Genomic DNA, 20,263 nt, shown 5'->3' on the forward strand with positions numbered 1-20,263 from the left:
CAGGTCGTGAGCCCAAGACTAATTAGAAAGAGTAACTACTCGATTTTACATCAAATCATGATACTATGCGCAAGTGTTTACTTACATTGATTTTTTATTATTTATATTATCAATGTTTTATTATCATTATTATTACCCATGAATGACTCCCCAAACCTGAATTTGAAAAAGAAAAGCAAAAATACTTTACTTACTTAGTTTTATAAAAGTTTTTAATACAAAACGCTTGCTCAAATGATGAAGATACAAAATAACTGAAACTTTTAACCCGAATGGCTTTCCATACTTTTTTTTTTAACAACCGTAATTCCCCCTTGTAAATTGACACTAATTCTTTAAGATTTCATTTATAATTGATTATTCATAACTTTTAAAGTAAATATTGTGTTTTATAATTAAAATTAATTCAGTAGAGGGTCAAACAAAATATTTTGAAGCTTTATTCGCGAAAGTTCCCCGGGAATGGAAGTCGACAAAGAATATGAGATGCTGAGCAATATTGTATGTATATAGAAGGTCTTAAAATCACCTTTTTAATACAACTGTTAAGCTGTTTAATCGCGTTTTTTATTACATGCACTTTAGATCGTCGTGTATAACTTTATTCCGATGACTGTCACAGTTAAGTTACTCCCCTTTACGTGTACGGCGTGCCGTAAACACCACAAAATATCGATGGTTTACTAAAACATTTAAGTCTAAATTTAAAATATTTCCCATTGTCCGATTTTGTCCGATTTTTTGTATGTTGTTAATCACGCTTATGTTTATTAAATTCCGTCGAGTTTGTTTCTGTTGCAATTACTTTGAGGTGATTTGCTAGATTGACTAGACTGAAAGCCCAGCGGCGTATTCAACGTCACAACTATAGCAGCTGTTCCCAACATTATGACGGAACGATTTGTTTGGGGTTTTTTTTGTGGTTTTTTTTTTGTCGGAAGAGGAATTATTCTGCTTTGGTATAATAATAAAATATCTATCCAATGGGTAGGGGCGATAGCGTGTTTATTGTCAGCCGAGAAACTACTCCCGGTCCTGCCTCTGTTCTTCGTTTGTTGTTGATTGATACGGTTTTAGTCATTATTTCTTTGTCGTTTTAATGAATGGTCGAAAGATTTCAAAATATAATTCTACCCTCTTTTCCGCAGTTGGTTGTAAATAGATATTGTCGTCGGTTTTTGAGTAATACGCTTCTGGTGCATGCCGCAAATCGTTAATTGTTTATAGAGTAATACAGTAATTACTATTGATAAAAATATTCATGATATAAACTATATTCAGAAGTAAAATTTTAATAACAAAAGAGTCTCTTTTTTTTTTATTTCGTTGTGCATACGCAAGACAGTTTGATTCATCCCATATGCGCGGAAGGTTGTAAAACACGGACAATTACGGAATCCCAGAAATTATACATAAAACACGGAAGAATTACGGACAGATTTTTTAAAGTCACGGATTCACCATCGTCGCAAACCACGGGTTATTGTTTATTTGTGAAATAGAATGAAACAATAACCCGTGGTTTGCGACGATGCGGATTCACAGATACAAAAGTTATGGAAATTCTATAAATCGACTTTATTGAAGAATTGATATAAAATATGGATTAAAACAAGATGTATTACTTGTATAATGAAAGAAATATACAGTCTCAAGTTCAGTTCGTAAATTTCGCATGTTCATAATGTGATGAAACAATTGCAGCGACGTCACAATGCACGGAGACTGTAAATAGCGATGTGCGCGGCTTTCTGCACAGAAGTGCAAAATTTCGAATTAGGTCTGTCGTCCTTAAAAGCAATTCTTTCCATATTGTATTACTCAGTATGCCTATGCAGAGCTAGCACATATTTACGTCTGACATTATCTAATGACATGCTGTTTGTACATGTGTTTTAGTGATTACTATCATTTTGATTAGTTTTTCGCACAAAACTAACATTGATATAAATTATATAGCTGACCACGGGTATGATGCATGTGACCCAAATTTGCCATTACGCATGCGTCTACATTTAATTCGAATTAGCTTCGCTTAGCGTTCACACGGAGCTAATGCAAAGTAAATTTAATTCGCATTAAATCGCGACGTCAATTTTAATTCGAAGTAAACTAATGCGCATTAAAATCTCCGTGTGAACGCGATTCAGATTTAATTCGCATGAACTTACGTTTAATGCGGATTAAATTATTCGTGTGAACGAGGCATTAATAACACACCGGGAATAAATTCGAACACGTGTTTACCTTACCATTTATAAATATATATCTCTTCCACCAATAAAAACTGGGCGCCACCAGTTAACTGAAAAATTGCTGAGTGTGGCAGAAAACAGCAAACAATCAATCAGTCTTTCAACACCTATCTCATTTCACTGGATAGCTTTCTGCTGTCTCACAAAATCTGCAGAGTCCTATAACCCTACAGACTCTCCATAATCTCTTGATGCATTGAGTGTATCTATGGCCGTACTACAAGGTATTTTGCCAGCTTCAGTAGTGAAATTTTCAAATTTTGAAGGGACAAACCACACTTAACTAACAGGGCACCAATAAAACGGTTTGAGAAGTTAACACTTAAAAATCATGGACGACCAAAATGGTCCAACTTACTGAGACGGCACCAATTTCTGTGATTATCTCTCTTAGGTACCAAATCACCATAACCGGACACTTTCTCTACAATGTATTGAAAATGATGAAAATTCATAAAACAAAACAATGCAAAGACAGCGAAAACAAACATGGATTCTTTACAAATATCTGAGAAAAGAAAATGTTCGAAATTTACAAATTTTAACTAGTTATTTAAAGCTGACATGAATTAATAAATATAGTATAATTCTATATGTCCACCATATTTCTCTGCTAATCCGCCATATTAGTTGGATATGTAATAGTTGTGCAGATACCCGATGGGCGTGGTCATAATGACACGAGGGAGCGTAGCTGAACATAATCAACAATATTATATGGGTAAGTCACTTGTACCATAGTTTACTATTATTCATTATATTTTATTATAGCTTTCGGAAGCGCGGTCGCCTGTTAATAATATGGTGTCATTTTTTGTCTTTACATTACACTTTGAACACTATATATTTCTTTTAAAATGACTTTCTATCACCAAAAATTGTGTGAACGTTAACTATTCTTTTTTTTTTTTTTTAAATGCATCTAAATGTTTGGACTGTTGGTTTTAATATTCTTATTTCATATTTACTCATTTTCCGACTACTAGTACCGGTATTAGCTTCAAAGAATTGAAAATATATACAATTAAAATTCTAAGAAACCATATTTGTGCTTTTTTCTGTTTAAAAATTAAGCAACATATTTAATTGATGATGCTAGTTACTCTTAATTCAAAAATCCTATTTGATAGTCGTCAATGTACTAAATATTTTGACTAATTTGGCTGATAAACATTTACATGTATATACAATGAATTAAAAAATATCGATGAAACATAAGCGAAACAAAAAAAAAAAAATTAAGATTTGTATGGCGCGAAACCATAAAAGAAACACGACAAGTCTGATTGGCCGCTGCTGTTCTCTCGAACGCGTTCTTATCATGTGACTGGGTCTTTTATGAAATCTTTATAAATGATACCCGTATTTCTACTTACACGTGTTTCTCGACTTGTTCACACACATGGAGGAGAATAGGGAAATAGAAAGTCTTTGGGACGAAACCATTGACGATATTATCTTGTCTCAAGCTATAGATGAGATTGAGTGCGAATATTTATTTGGAGAACTTAGTCCGAGTCAGTTATCCGTGTTTAATATGGGCAATTTTGATCTGGAGGAACCTCATACAGTGGTCTGGACAGTGATGTTTTTTTTTCGAGTTTGTGGACGGGGTTTAAAGAAAAGTACAGATAACCCACACTTTTAACAAAAGAAAGCATGCCAAACTATGGTACAATCTATTGTTATATTTGTCACATATTTATAGTGATTTTCTTTTGTTGTTCAGGAATTGTATCTGGTTATCACCAACAGGTTTTTTTTTAATAAATTCGATCAGTGCATACTATCTTTTCAAGATTTATTACTGGGTTCAGATACTCTTCACACAATTGCTCTGAAAAAATATAGTTCCATTCATGATCAGCAGATACAATATTACAACAAATGTTTAGAATATCGATGTGTATGTAATACGAAGAAGAAAACAAAATTAACATCAAATGATTTTAAGAAAATCACTTTTTCACCAGAAATGTAAATAAGAAGTATTCATATTCCTACGCTAGCTGCCTCCTCGGTGTTTTTCACGAAAATATACAGGTCATTCTTCGATTGACAATTATTTTCCTTTCATGATTATTGTTCGTTAATTATCATACAATTTCTTCTGAGAGAGAATGTTAATCATTAAATGTGTGTGTGTGTTTTCTTTTTCATAAGGATTTATATGTATAACAGAGCACTTCTGGTAAATGCCGATGATTTTGATATCGGCATTTTGTCTTATACAATACGTACGACTACGAGTTATCGACCGTTATAAACAAGCATGACGCTTTGTCTACACGGCTTCATAGACGCTGGTATTAATTAGATATATGTAATCAGAGCAGAGGAAAACAACTGAACAGAAAAGAGAATAAATGTGATATCTAAAGGAAAACATGTTACCACTGGTAACGGTAGTTTTGAAAGACAAAAGGCTATCAAATCATTTTATTAAAGTGTTCCGGAAGTCAAATATACATTTTGGTTTATCTTATGTATTTTTAAAAATAAATACCGATAGTAAAATTATTTCAGTTATATTTTAATCAATAAACGATATAATGGGCAAAAACACCTTTACGATACCGAAAACGAGACTGAAAATGTAATACCGGATCTGACATCACAACCCATCATTGGCAGTTTCTTCACAACAAGACGGGAGTATAAAAGAAGAAAATATTCGAAGAGAAATGGCAAGTAAGAGTAAGGGACGCATGTGTGTAGTTGTAGGAAGCAACAACAGGCCCTCGGACACCGTTTCCGTCCATGTTTTCCCGAAGGACGGGCGACAGAGAGCAGCATAAACTCGATTTGTGAGACTGACCCGTGCAGACTGGACAGGATCGTCCCAGTATACTGTTGTTTGTAGTGCTCATTTCACGGACGGATGTTTCCAGGCTCAGTTTTCACTGATTTTTCTGATCACATTTTGTCCGTCGTCCGTCTGTCTGTCCGTCTGTAAACTTTTCACATTTTCGACTTCTTTTCCAGAACCAATGGGCCAAATTCAACCAAACTTGCCAGAAAGCATCCTTGGGTAAAGGGGATTCAGATTTGTTCAAATGAAGGGTCATGTCCTTTTTCAAGGGGAGATAATTAAGAATATGTGAAATTTTGGTGGCATCTTTTAAAAATCTTCTTCTCAAGAATCACTGTGCCAGAAAAGATGAAATTTATAGATAAGCTTTATTAGGTAATGCAGCTTCTAAATTGTTAAAATCATGGCCCCCGGGGGTCGGATGGGGCCACAACAGGGGATCAAAGTTTTACATACAAATATATAGGAAAAATCTTTAAAAATCTTCGTTTCAAGAACCACTGAGCCAGAAAAGCTGAGATTTATATGAAAGCTTCCTGATATAGTGCAAATTCAAGTTTGTTAAAATGATGGCCCCTGGGGGTAGGATAGTGCCACAAGGGGGGGGGGTCAAAGTTTTACATACAAATATATAGGAAAAATCTTTAAATATCTTCTTCTCAAGAACCATTGGGACAAAGAAGTTCACATTTACATGAAAGCTTTCTGACATAGTGTAGATTCAAGTTTGCAAAAACTATGGCCTCCAGGGGTAGGTTGGGGCCATAATAAGGACTAAGGTTTTACATGCAAATATATAGGGAAAGTCTTCTGATATGGACCAAGGTGACTCAGGTGAGTGATGTGGTCCATGGGCCTCTTGTTTAATTATTATTTTGAATGGCAAGAAATTTTGAAGAATCCAATTTTCCATTTTTTTCTTCTTGTTGTAACAACCCCCCCCCCCCCCCCCCCCCATGAAAAATGACGATACATGTCTAGTTATTACATGTACATTTTGCTTTTCAACACATGCATGCATACTAATTGTATGGTGTAGAATTGCACCCTTTACCAAGTTTTCCTTCATTTACAGTGTAAGGAATGGTAAACCAAAATCACCAAACAAAATGCATAAAGGCCAAGATAGTTTTAAGCGTAGGGACTTCATTCACGAATACATAAATACATGTATTCAGAAAAATCGCATACATGCATTGCAGGACTATAGCATATGTGTGTATTAACGTTTCTGTAACATGTCATAATGATTATTTTCATTTCGTAGATCTGGCGCAATGGATATATTCTGAAAATAGACATACCGCTGTACGTCGAAATTTCATATCCAAATGTATTCGATAAGATGTTAGTATTCATAAATCAGTAAAATTCGTGTTGAGGTTTTATTTGATATGATACAGTGTCAATCTACTGTAATGCATTAGTAGGATATGCAAAAGGCAAGAGTATAAACATTTTCTAGTATCGATATCTGTATGATCACGAAAAAACATTATATAATTTGTATCCGGATTCATATGCCGATTTCGATATCAATAAAAACAAAGCTGCATAGTTTGGGTGAGGGGGTTCTAATGAGTCTGATGAAATTAAAAGAAGGAACCCCACATTTGCATTCAAACTAGATGTACTTCAAAATAAATTCATTTCTGCTCTGACTGAAAGCATGATTCTAAATTCGGGAACGAATCTTGCATACAAAATAATTAATAGGGGAACACATAAATCCAAGCTCCCTTGGAATTTAATGAAATACAGATATGCACCTTTCTTTCAACACGAATTTATATGTTGTTTCAGGCACGTATACAGGGGGTTGGGGTGGGCAGGGAGGCTGGGCTGGGTTGGTCTGCTCTCCCCACTTTTTTGACAGTTTACTTTTTTCCGTTATTCTAGCATACAAAGTCAGTATTTTCTACATGCACAGTTTAAACTGATATTTTTTTTTAAATTTGTAATTAATTCAACTATAAGCATCAACTCCTGTAAGTTTTTAATATATATTGTCAATAACAAATTTTTAAATAGCTGGGATTTTTTAATGCTTGCAAGCTTACCATTATATCAGTGATCAATTTTCTTTCCTTCTGTGAAATGATATATTGTACATCGAAATAGGACTCTCTCTCTCTCTCTCTCTCTCTCTCTCTCTCTCTCTCTCTCTCTCTCTCTCCTGTTCAATCAATGAATATGAACATATAGAGACCGGAAATAATTATGTGGTTTCCAAAGAAACAATAAAACTATATTTTCGTTTATACATTTCCTTTTATATGTGTTTTTGTGTAATCAACTGTTTATTGTGGATTGCAAATGTGATACCCGCATTTTTAAACAGATGTATATTTTCGATCATTATTCCCTTATTTGTATATCCAAATTTGTATATGATCATCGATAAATTTTTAATTGAGCACGCAATATATCCAATTAGATGCTCAGTGTATATGATTAGATTCCTGATTTCTATAAACTGAAAAACCCCGACCAGACAAGCATTCAATACAGGAAAAATGTTCGACTTTGACATCTCCCCTGATTGAAGACACCCTATTTGGCACGGGTGAAGTGTGTCGCAGTCTGTATTAATGGAATGACAACGTGTTGTAAAGTTCTAACGAGATACAAATGGAGTTTATCATTTTGTTTCGTGGATTTATCAGAATAAAGAGAATCTAATATTTTCGGTAAGTGCACATCTCCGATACCTATTGATTTGATACGGGGTTTTTTTGTGTGGCGAATATGCCATGTGCATTACATATTATGCATATGGCATGGACCTGTATTTTGCAAGAATTTATATAAATAATATATTTTATGCTCTTTGCTTATTCCATTATATCAGTATGTAATTGGCAAATGATTTCTCCGCATTTATTCCACAAGAAACTGCAAATACTTGCATGCACTTGCAAGTACGCAAGAAAAGCTTTTTTTTTTTTTTTTTTTTTTTTTTTACATTTTTGTCTAACTTATCTAAACTTCCAGAATGTTGCATTGGTATACAATAAATATTTTGTAATTTTGAGAAAAGCATAATGTTTTAATTAAAATGTGGTTTTATTTGTTTCTCATTCCCTATATATTACTATCGGAAACATGCACTGGTCGAGTCCACCTAGAAAAATCACTCAGGTGTGACAATCGCATTTGGGGTATATACGGGTAGAGTAAATTAGGCTACCTGAGAGAAATATGGCGGATAAGATGAGAAAGGTGTACGTATTTATTAATTCATGTCAGCTTTAAAGGACATTTAAGAACGTAAGCCTCTGAGCTTTTGAGTACAACTGCGCAGGATGCTACAACTAAGTATTTACTGATTCAATACTGATCCCATGGGTGCAACATATCACACGTCTATTACTGAACTCTATCCAGTTAAAAAAATTGTTTCAATTCAAATTTTGAAAGGGCTTTGCAGGGACTATACTTTGTGGCGGAAGGATTGATTAATCAAAAAGTTCTAAATCTGCGAGATATAACAGTTTCTGTTTTATCTGATATATCTTCTATTTTTATGCTCCTATGTATACGTGTATTTCAGATTTATAATTTATGATACACGTAGTTGAGACTTGGAACTAGTTCAAATGTTGTGATATATTACTTTGGTTGATATATTTTTCCAAACAGAACAGCGATTCTTATAAAAGTTTAAATTCGTTTACTTAAAATTTTGTATAAAAATTCAGTATTTTGACCAATAATCTAAAAATTTGATCTCCAACCCCCACTTTATAAAATTTCATATAAATTTTAAGACAAGACCCTGAAAATTATGTGAAATTTTAGAAATTGACAATACTCCTAATATGTCCTTTTAAACTCTTAAATTTGATATTATGATTTTTTTTTTTCGTATCTCAAGTGCAGAAAGGTCATTATTCATTTCCATTACTAGTATTAAACTTTTTATCTGTAGTGTTAGAAGACTTTATTATACATGTTTATCTATCTTATGTAATGATTGATTTGTGTTGCTTATGTTGTGTTGACACCAACAGACAAATCATGTTTAATTGAAAAAATATTAAGTGCAAAAAGATCATGTTTAGAACACTGTAGCTCAGTAACAAGCATTGCAACTCCAGTTTTTCTTTTTAATTTCCTAATTCAATTCTCCTTCAATGTAGAATAAAAATACACTTCCCAAAAAATTGACATTACTCCAAATCACAGGTGCGAACATATTTAATTTTAATCTGTATATTCACCAGGCGCCGCATAGGGTAAAAGATTATTCGATCAAGTTTAATGCACCGATCTAACCTCAAGCATAAAAAGCTCGAACTGACTGATTTTAGTGTGTGTGTGTGTGTGTGTGTGTGTGTGTGTGTGTGTGTGTGTGTGTGTGTGTGTGTGTGTGTGTGTGTGACCGCTTATTTAAATTAAAATATGGTCTTAAGGACAGAGGATAACCCACCCCCAATCGTAAAGAATTTTGTAAAACTATCTGTAATTGTTGTACTTCTCTTGGGTAAAAAGTCTAACATAATAACGCCTTTTGCGTCCAAAAATACTGTGGTCATCACCTTGCCAGCAGATTGTTGCGTCTTGAACTTCTTTGGCCTCGGGGACCCAGGCCCTACCCACTGACGACTCTGAGCTTTATTCTCTGGCTCATAATAATGAACCATCTACAGCCAACAGACGCAAAAGAAAATCATCTTTTGACCTAAAACGCTTAAACGCATTACATTAAAAAAGGTTTGAACATGCATTATTAGATTTGATCCGAGATTCACTTTGTGATATATATTTATATGAATTACTTGTGCAAGCGTGAATATTGTTTTTGAATGCTTGTTTGTTGTGTTAACAACGAGTGTGTAGAATAAAACTTGAGTAACTGGTTTCGATATTTGAATCATTCATAATGAAACAATATTAAGGTGGGTCCTTAGTCCTGAATTTTTGGGGTTTAGGTAGCATTGTTTTGTTTGGAATCAATAGATTAACATTCAGAGTAATGAAAAAAGGCAAATTAGTTAAGGATTTCCATATTAATTTTCATTACAGTCACTACTGAAGTCATGTACCCCTATGTAGATTTTTATGAAATTCATTGGAAACAGTTATCTGTTGTTATTTTAAAATGAAAAAAATAATAATAATAATTTAAATTGCATTTATTTATCAGGAAACATGTCAATAACTAAAACACATGTCATTTTCAATATGTTCATCAAGTTTTAGTATAATAAGTGCAAAATTATTGAATTAGCCTTATTCTCCAAAATGTTAAAAAACAAACTAATATGGACACAACTTCCTTATAGCATGGTTTACATATCATTTTTTCTGTTTATATTAGTAGATGTACATCTGTTGTAGTTATTTATGAAAAAAAATCCATACCTTTCCTTAATAATTTCAAATCTATAGCTTCCAGAGTATGTATACCCCCATAAAAAACCTAAGTCTGGCACCATACAGCTGAGCTATTCAAAACCACTGATGGATTAAAATTTTATGTAATTACATGAAAAGACACATATAATAATTCCTTATCACCTTGGTAAAATGTTTGTGAAAAATATAGGAAATCTATTGCATAATGGACTTGATAAATAATTTAATGAAAACAGAGTTATTGTCCTTGGATTCAATATTTTGAAATACATTATTGACTATTCAAATATAACTAAGATTTTTGAAATATTTATGGCTAACAAGATTTTTAACAATAACCATTGAAAAAGACTCCAACAAAATTTATGTTCCAGTCATTGAATTATTGACTTTGGAAAATCTTATGACGTCACAGGAGTGTGGAACTACGTTAAGCCTAAAGATTTTTTTATTACATCTAACTTGTCTACAAAAGATTTCACAATGTAGATCACACCATGACCACGTCACAGTTTATGAACGTAACAATGTATAAAACGTCATAATCCACACGATGTATAATACGTCATAATACACTTCTTTACCACCAAACCAAAACAAACGCTTGCTTGGAGTCAGTATCTACATTCCTGTGGTAATAAAAATGGAATTTCAAAGCGACGTGTTTTTAGGAAGTGAACCAAGTCCTGATTTTGTTCCCCATGACAGAATCAGAGACACAATCTCAAGAATTGAAAATCTCAAAGCAGCCAATGCAAATACTTGCTCATTTTTGCCGTCATGGGTAAATGACACGTATTTCACTCTGTTATATACAACGACGGAAACCAAAAGTAATGCATTGGAGACAACCACAGAAAGAGTAGATAAGAGAGACACATTAAGGACGGCGGAACCAAAATGCAGTGGTGAAGAACTGGACACAAAATCAAAGGATGTTCCGGAATCAACAGTCCTGAAACTACACTCTGTAGTTACGATTGAAAAGAGCCTCGTTGTAGAAAAGGCTGAGAATAATTCAGATCCAGATCTACAGCGCGAAAAGGAGTATGAATGGCAGAAAAAACATGCTTGCCTAATGATTCCTATTCTAAAAGAGCTTAAGAAGAAGACCAAGGAGATAAGAAGTAAATTAGACAAAACTAAATTTCTGTCTGCACTGAAACCAGCTCTCAAAATACCTAAATTTATTCCACGGAAGTTATTTTTATCCAGTATAGAAACATTCAAACTCGTTCCGGAACCTCGTGATCAAGGATTACCCAGGATCACTCAAAAAGAGACCAAACCAGTGAAACCAAATTTTCTCCAGTACAGGTTCCTCTGTACCACCGAGCTGTCTCCTACTGAGGAACCCCGTGTGGTGGCGAGACGGAGGACCACATGGAGGGAACGGATCCTGAGGTTCTTTGGACTTTTAAAACGATGACACTTAGAACTGTGTGTAAAGATGGAAACGTGATTATAAAGATTTGTGACACTTTGTATACGTAACTTATTGTTTCTGATGTTTAAAGTGGATTAAAAATTCTTAATTTTATTTTAAATCGCCCAATTTTGTTCTTCACTCTCTTTGTACACAGAAGCACTAAAAACAATGGCAGCTTGGTGAAGTAATAATGTGCAAACCCTGAACATGGGAAGTGCACACAATGTATCTGTAGATCACAGCTTATATAAGTATTCAATAAATACACAGAACAAAAATAACTACATTCATGAATTAAAAATTTAATTGTACATTAATTATTTTTTGAATGCCCGTCTGAAGTTGAAACACTATACTCCGACAAAGAAAGGAAGACCATATGGTTGCAGAAATAATTTACACTCTATTGTTCGTTTTTCAACTTGATATTGAATCTAAATCTTTTTGATACCGACGAAATAGTTTTCTTTTCCGCACTTGTCCATTGATGTAAATACCACCTTATATGGCATATCCAAATAACTTGACAATCGGAAGTTGAAACTTCAGTCATCAAACATGGCGCACAAATATGATTCGAGAAATTGGAATATATCGAAATTGTTGAAAACAGTAGAATAGAGCCTCACAAATCGTAAGTTGCAGGTTGTAAATTTATATATTGGCTAAGAAGAAACATAGAATATCATTATATTTACGTAAAGAAAGTCAGCAAATGTTTAGAATGATCGAAAATATTGCGGGAGTGAATCACTCCCGCATTTGCACCATTACGGAGATCCTAAGGAGTTGTAGCCCCCCCCCCCCCCCCCCCCCCCCCCCCCCCCCTAGGAAAGGGTTTCATTATTGCAGCTAGTAAAACAGGTCAACTAAGAATGGAGCACGATTCGTACCCATGAGAATTCCAACAGACTGATCAAAGACCTGATCATCAAAGACCACAGTATCTGAATTTTATCAATAAATATATATAAATAGAAAAAAATCTATACATAAATATTCATATATATATAGATGGAGTTTTTCTTTTCTATTTACATGTTTATCTATTTATTGATTAAAATTCAGATACCTGTGGTAAAACCTACAAACCACAAACCTTGACCTACATATGACCTTCGAGTTACTCGCTCCGTGGATACAGTATATTATATTTTATAGACGTGATATGGAATCGGAACCCCATTTGGTGGAGACTGCTCTGTCTACTTCACGTCAGACATTGGAAATCAGTTTCAGTCTAGATTACTATAATCATCTGGAGATTACTATAATCATTCGGAGAGAAGATGCGGTGTAGCGACCGGAAAACACTTCAGCAAAATAGAAAAAACAACATGTATATAAATGTTGATCTTTATTGTGATGCAGACGATAAGATGAGTTCATAATTCAGATGTTGGTTTGATTGATTGATTGATTTTATATCGTTTGACGCCCCTTTCGAGAATTTTTCACTCATATCGAGACGTTACCATTACCGGTGAAGGGCTCCAAAATTTATTCTTAATGCCTTTGAGCAGGGGGGATCTTTATCGTGCCACACCTGCTGTGTCTCGGGTTTTGCGGTCTCATCCGAAGGACCGCCCCATTTAGTCGCCTCTTACGAAAGACAAGGGATATTCAGGACCTATTCTAACCCCGATCAGATAGAAAATAGTATTTTTTCATTACTACATATGTAAGTGTAACAGCGATAATAAAGTGAATGAAATCATCTTATTGAATAGGGTAGATAGGAAAGATCGATTCCTAGTTTGACACAGTTCAGATAAGACCTTTTGAAAATTTAAAAAAAATAATTCTAAAATGGTATCTCATTGAAAATTTAAAAAAAATAATTCTAAAATGGTATCTCATCTTTACTTAACACTGAATTAATCTCTCTCTCTCTCTCTCTCTCTCTCTCTCTCTCTCTCTCGTGTGAATGCCGACGGAGCTTTTCATTGTAAGTTCCCAGTAGGTCAATGATGTCTTTGTAACTATTGTAAAGGGAATGACGACAAGCATTTTTTGTTCAGTGTTTATAAATCTAAGTAACAGAGCATGAAGAGGAATGTTTATAAATCTAAGTAACAGAGCATGAAGAGGAATGTTTATAAATCTAAGTAACAGAGCATGAAGAGGAATGTTTATAAATCTAAGTAACAGAGCATGAAGAGGAATGTTTATAAATCTAAGTAACAGAGCATGAAGAGGAATGTTTGCTGGTTGTGTATATGTTAATTGTTAGGTTTTAAAACTTGGTTTCAATGTTGTTGAATCTTTGCATATATATATATATGTGTGTGTGTGTGTGTGTGTGTGTGTGTGTGTGTGTGTGTGTTGTTTAAACATTTGTAGTTATCCAATAAATACATTTACATATATATACCAATGTATTTTATGAATTGATACTCTTTACGACGTAAAGCATGTCAAACAATTCCACGCCTGCTAATCAATCAATTCCATAACAAGAGGTTATGTATAGAAATCAAAAGAGATCGATTTCCGGTTATGCAATCGATACCCAAATTCCACATGCATAGATGGTAAATTGCCTCAATGCAAGCAATTGTTGAGATTCTAATTAAAATGTAAGAATGTGATTCGATGAGTAATTCTATTTTCTATTGTTTTACACTCTTATAAAATGCAAGGGTCATCGATTAGCAACGATTTTTGTTCTGAAGCGAGGGTGGGTGGAGCGAAAACGCTGTCAGAAAATCGTATTTACCGACAGGAATTTGTGTTTATTTCATTTTAAACATAATTGTCAATTTTCACCATTAGTTCACAACATTTGAGACCTTTGCAGTAAATTCGGACTTTGAATTGGGTATTATTTAGCAAATATACGAGGTAAATGACGTTGCCTATGCAAGTGATCCAAACGTTGTGAAGGAGAATTTAGGTTGTGCATGAGGATAAGAAGGAAAAGTTTTATGTCATATACATAAATCATTTGTGAGACTATCTTACTCTTGGCAATCACTTTTTTCTAGTATCTCTTCGACAGGGCTACATGTAACTCAAGCTAGCGTCGACTCCGCTTCCTTTTAAAGACTCTCATATCTTTTTTTCTGTTCTGAAAAAAAAATTAAACTTGAACAAGAGATGTTTGTAAAACACATATGCCCCCCCCCCCCCCGGTGCAAAATTGAAAAGGGTTATACACACACATCATTTAATTGGTAGTAGTATCATCAATTCAAAATATTGAGCAGACAATATATTCCTATGTCAAGAGCGGATTGATCATTTGACCTAAAAATCAATAGGGGTCATCAACTCCTGAAGATGTAACAGTGTACCAAGTTTGATGTATGTCAAGCAAAGGGTTCTCAAGATATTGAACGGACAGTATATTCCTATGTCCAGAGTAGATTGACCCTTTGACCTTTTGACCTGAAAAATACTAGGGGTCGTCTTCTTCTCATAACCAACGTACATATGAAATAGCATTACGATCAAGTGAATGGTTCTCAAGATATTGAGCGGACAACATGTGGTCTTTGAATAAGGGGCATAACAATGGAAATTCATTTCATTTTTTCGGCACGAGTATTTATGTGTTACTATATTAAATTTCCTAAAAAGCAAGTTTCTTTTGTAGCTGTAACATTAGTACTAAGATGGGGGGAGCTAAATCATACTGCTAAATTTCAGAATTTTAAACTTTATAACAATCTATATTATTATAGAAAGTCTATATTTCTTTAATTCTAAACTTTTCATGTAACAAAATTTAACAGTACAATTGTTTAGAGTTGATCTGCCCAGCCCAACGTGTAAAAACCGCAAAAGGCTTTTGTATTGCTTATAAACTAGTAGATTCACATCTTAACACCAAAGGTATAAAAATTAAAAAAAAATAAAAAAAGCCATTATCATATAATCAAAGTTTTTTTTTTTTTTAACCTTTTATGTGCATCGTGATCGCGATAAGTTTTTTGAATATTATAGAAGAAAGTATCTGTGTAGAAAATATTGTCACAAACCTAACTTTTTCAAATTTTCAGAGTTAATGTCAACTTCAGACCCTAATGTACTTATCAAATTGTGTAGTTTTATATCTAAAATATATGACCAATTCTGTCCTCCTTAACTCATTTTAAGTATATTAAACAACTCCCTGCTTTTTTCACGTGTACCTTGCATATAATATATTCTATTTGTAAATATTGTATATATTGTACCTCATGTACCATAATATGGTGTGAGTGAATAAAGTAAACTGAAAACTGAAACTGATCTTTTTTCTTTGACATGCTAATACTACCTGGGCCGTTAATGATGATCAGAGAGGTTAAAGGCTAAGACTTACTGCATACCATGCCCGAGTCTACAGAATACACATTTAAATTTCATAAGGTTCTTTATCAAAAATAAATACAGTTTATGAAGTAAAAAGTAAATGAATAAAGTACATGTACGTTGCTTTCATTGTACATATTATACTTTGAACCGATGGACTGAAAAAGTACACACAATAAAAGCGATATTATTTCAATAATTGATGAATCTTCCTTTTCTTTCAATTTTTCACACATTCAACTCGCATATCATTTTCTTGTACTTTGATTAAAAAAAAATCTCTGTTCAAAGGTTAGTTCATAAAAACATTAACAGTTACTTTTAAATAACTTAAATTATGACTTTTGAAACTTTTTTTCTTACTCTCATGCATAACCTACATTCTCCCTCATAACTTTTGGATCGCCTCAGTCTGTCTGTCTGTCTGTCTGTCTCTCTCTCTCTCTCTCTCTCTCTCTCTCCATCTCTGTATGTATGTACGTACATACAGGTATATATATATATATATATATATATATATATATATATATATATACAACAAACGGCCTGATATATTGCCACTTTGGTTTTACCTACACTTGCAAATAGATGGTTTATTCACAAAACGCACAGGTGGTTGCCTGATGGAGAAACTCCCGTAAATGTGCTCGTTGGGGTTTACGGAAAGTCGAGCGTCTGGATGTTTCCACCGGATTGGGCAAACAGGACTGTAGTTTTTGATGTTAAAAAAAAGAGAGTAGATTTCACTGCTGAAGGCCCGGGGCGGAGCGTGGCCCGGGCCCTACCGCGGACGTGAGGTGGGTGTCGAGAATTGTTTTGGTAAATAAGGACTGCTTTAATAACTAAGTGCATCGCGTGCATTATGATAGGTAAAAACTATCGTATTGAAATCATAGTCTTAGGTTGCTTAGATTGGGGGTGGGGGTGGGTGGGGGTGTACTTTGAGAGGTACATGGGCATAACCATAGTCTGGATGAGATTACTGTTAATACAGTAAATGAAGAAAAATACAACGAAATAAAGGCCATTTCCCTCGTTTTTGAAAGTATAGGTTAACCACTAGAATATTTGTGAATATTTTGTGTAAAAATACTAAGAACTAGAGCAAAGCTCGTTGCAAAGCAACGAGAGGTCTTCCGTCGGAGCTGTGTGACATAAAAACCTTGAACTTGACCATAATTATTATGTCCTTGGGTCAGGTCCTAATGCAGCCTCGGTTAACATGAAAATCTGTTGTAAGTATGAAATCTAAATGTTTCTTCATTACTTGATATGGTCAGGACAGGGTTTGTATTTTCTAAAAAGTGAACGTGACAATGTGACCATGGGTCAAGGCCAGGACACATTCTTTGATCATATGGAAACTTTTTATCAGTATTAAAACATTTTGCCATTAGTAAGAAATATTAAGACTCTAATCAATTTTTAATTTTTAGACCTTTAGAAATGGTGCAGATGACCTTACATCAAGAATATGCATGTTATGGTCATTAATAATCTTTATGTGAAGAATGAGCTTACGGTGTATTTTTAAAAGTTGTGGTCTAGGCACATTTGCACGGAGAGACGGACTTGGCGATATCTCAAACTTTATTTGCCGGGACTATAATCAGTGTTCGGTAATATTGTTGTCTATTCTTCCAGCTCGAAGAGCCAGTCTCTTTTGGTACAAATCTTGAATATTTTATTAAACTTTAATATCTATCTGCTCTAGTTGTTGATTACTAATGCCAAAATCATTTGTCAAACACTGGGTGAAGTGTCAAGCAGCCAATTTAAATGGCGCACATTTACTACACATTTAATGACTAAGTGCATCGAGTGCATCATTATGATAGGTAAAAACTATCGTATTGAAATCATAGCCTTGGGTTGTTTAGATTGGGGGGGGGGGGTTACTTTGAGAGGTACAAAGTCTAAAAACCTAAATCAGGTAAGGGTCATATATCCTGAAGAAACACCATTTTAAGGAATACTCTGAACGTTTCGAATGAATGGGAGTTCGAAAGTTTGGGGATGACTTTGTTTAATTCAATACTTGGGGAATTGGGACCTAGGTTGGGCTTTGAGAGATCGAGAACTTGGAGAAATCGAAGTTTGAGCCATCTGGAGACATCCGTATACATTACATGAAAAAGGAATCATATATATATATATATATATATATATATATATATTTATTTATTTATATTAGAAGTTGATTCGGCACAGTTGTAAATAAATATTGAAAATCAGAATGACACATTCCATAAAAAACAATAATTTACTGCTAGCGCTTTCTCCATGTCTACATGGTTCATCAGGCAGTTCAAATATGTATATATATATATATATGTGTGTGTGTGTGTGTGTGTGTGTGTGTGTGTGTGTGTGTGTAAGACTCCAAAGTGCGATGGGACTCCAAAGTGCGATGGTCACGCCAAAGTGCGATGGTCTGCGCCAAACCCCGATGGTGTGGCACGCCAAAGTACGATTGTCCTCACCCATGCGCCAAAGTGCAATGGTCTGACACGCCAAAGTGCGATGGTGTGACACGCCGAAATCCATTGGTTTGTAAACGACACGGTGTTTTGGTACTGACTGAACCAACTGTGTGTTGTTTCACCAAAATATCAGTGCAAAATCCATGTACAAAAAATAAGAATAAGAACTTACATGTATTTCATTACCATTTAGTTGTCATATTATTGAACACAAAATTTTCCAACGCGAAATCATATAGAATGTTTTGTATTATAGCACACCCCCAGGAATTTAATACGTGTACGTCAAACTAATGATAATGAATTAAAGAATGTTTGGGCGAAGAAGATAGTTCGACAACAAATGTACTTTGCCGTTCTCACTATCCTCAACAATGTAAATCTTGCCGTTGCTGTCGTCCATGTAACATTTCTTCAGTTTTATTTTGAAAGACGTTAAGAATGACGTCACAATGATATCGATATAATTGAACAATGCATTGAATGGAACACACCTTTATTCATAAACTTTATAGACTTTAAGAGAGCCTTCGATAGCGTCCACCGAGATACACTTTGGGAAATATTGACAGCATATGGTATACCAACGAAACTTATCACTCTTATAAAATGCTTCTATCAAAGTTTTGAATGCAACATCATATTAGAAAACAACATTTCTGATCCATTCGAAGTAAAATCTGGTGTCCGTCAAGGATGTATTCTATCACCCATACTATTCTTGATGGTAATAGATTGGATACAGAGAAACACAACATCTGTTAGAAATGGAATACAGTGGACAATGTTTAAACAATTAGAAGACCTTGATTTTGCTGATGACCTAGCAGAAATATCAACAACCCAGAGACAACTACAAGAAAAAACAAACATCTTAAATTCATATTCCCAAAAGACCGGACTAAACATCAACATAGCAAAAACAAAAGTGATGGTGGTAAACCAGAAAATCACAGATCCAATTACCACCAATAACCATCCAATTGTAATTGTAGAAGATTTTACATATCTTGGCAGTGTAATCAGCAATGACAATGGAGCAAAAACAGACATACAATCAAGAATATCAAAAGCCCGTACAGCCTTTCACAGACTTCAGCCAATCTGGAAGTCACAAAACTTCAGCATAAACACCAAGCTGAAGTTGTTTAACAGCAACGTGAAATCAGTCCTCCTTTACGGCTCGGAATGCTGGAGAATAATACAGAGCGACATACAGAGGATAGAGGCATTCCATAACAGCTGCCTCAGAAAAATTCACCGAATATACTGGCCTAACAAAATCACAAACAAGAACTTGTTCAATATTAGCAAATGTAGTAGTATCTCAACACAGATAAAACAGCGGCGCTTTAGATGGCTAGGTCATCTTCTGAGAATGCCCAGTGAGAAGATTCCAAAAACTGCTTTGCACTGGACACCACCAGGGAAACGAAAGCCAGATAGACCTCGAACCACCTGGAGGAGAACCATCCAAGTGGAACTTCAAGAGGAAGGTTACACCTGGGTACAGGCTCAGCACTTGGCAAAGGACAGGGACAAATGGAGGAAGCTTGTTGGTGCCTTATGTCCCACCGGGGATGAAGAGGATAAGTAAGTAAGTAAGTATCCACATCATGTGGAC

General features: G+C 34.5%; 1 protein-coding gene across 1 annotated transcript; it reads left to right on the plus strand.

Moving 5' to 3' along the window:
- Positions 1-19,363: 19,363 nt before the first annotated feature.
- On the plus strand, positions 19,364-20,236 carry LOC125668988 (uncharacterized). The gene has a single exon (XM_048903434.2). The coding sequence runs from the start codon at positions 19,364-19,366 to the stop codon at positions 20,234-20,236; it is 873 nt and encodes a 290-aa protein (XP_048759391.2).
- Positions 20,237-20,263: the final 27 nt, after the last annotated feature.

This window comes from Ostrea edulis, chromosome 4, assembly GCF_947568905.1.
Source record: "Ostrea edulis chromosome 4, xbOstEdul1.1, whole genome shotgun sequence".
NCBI classification, from domain to species: Eukaryota; Metazoa; Mollusca; class Bivalvia; order Ostreida; family Ostreidae; genus Ostrea; species Ostrea edulis.

Bases quoted from the DNA above. Each gene is read 5' to 3' on its own strand.
- LOC125668988 (XM_048903434.2), top strand. From the start codon at position 19,364: ATGGTAATAGATTGGATACAGAGAAACACAACATCTGTTAGAAATGGA.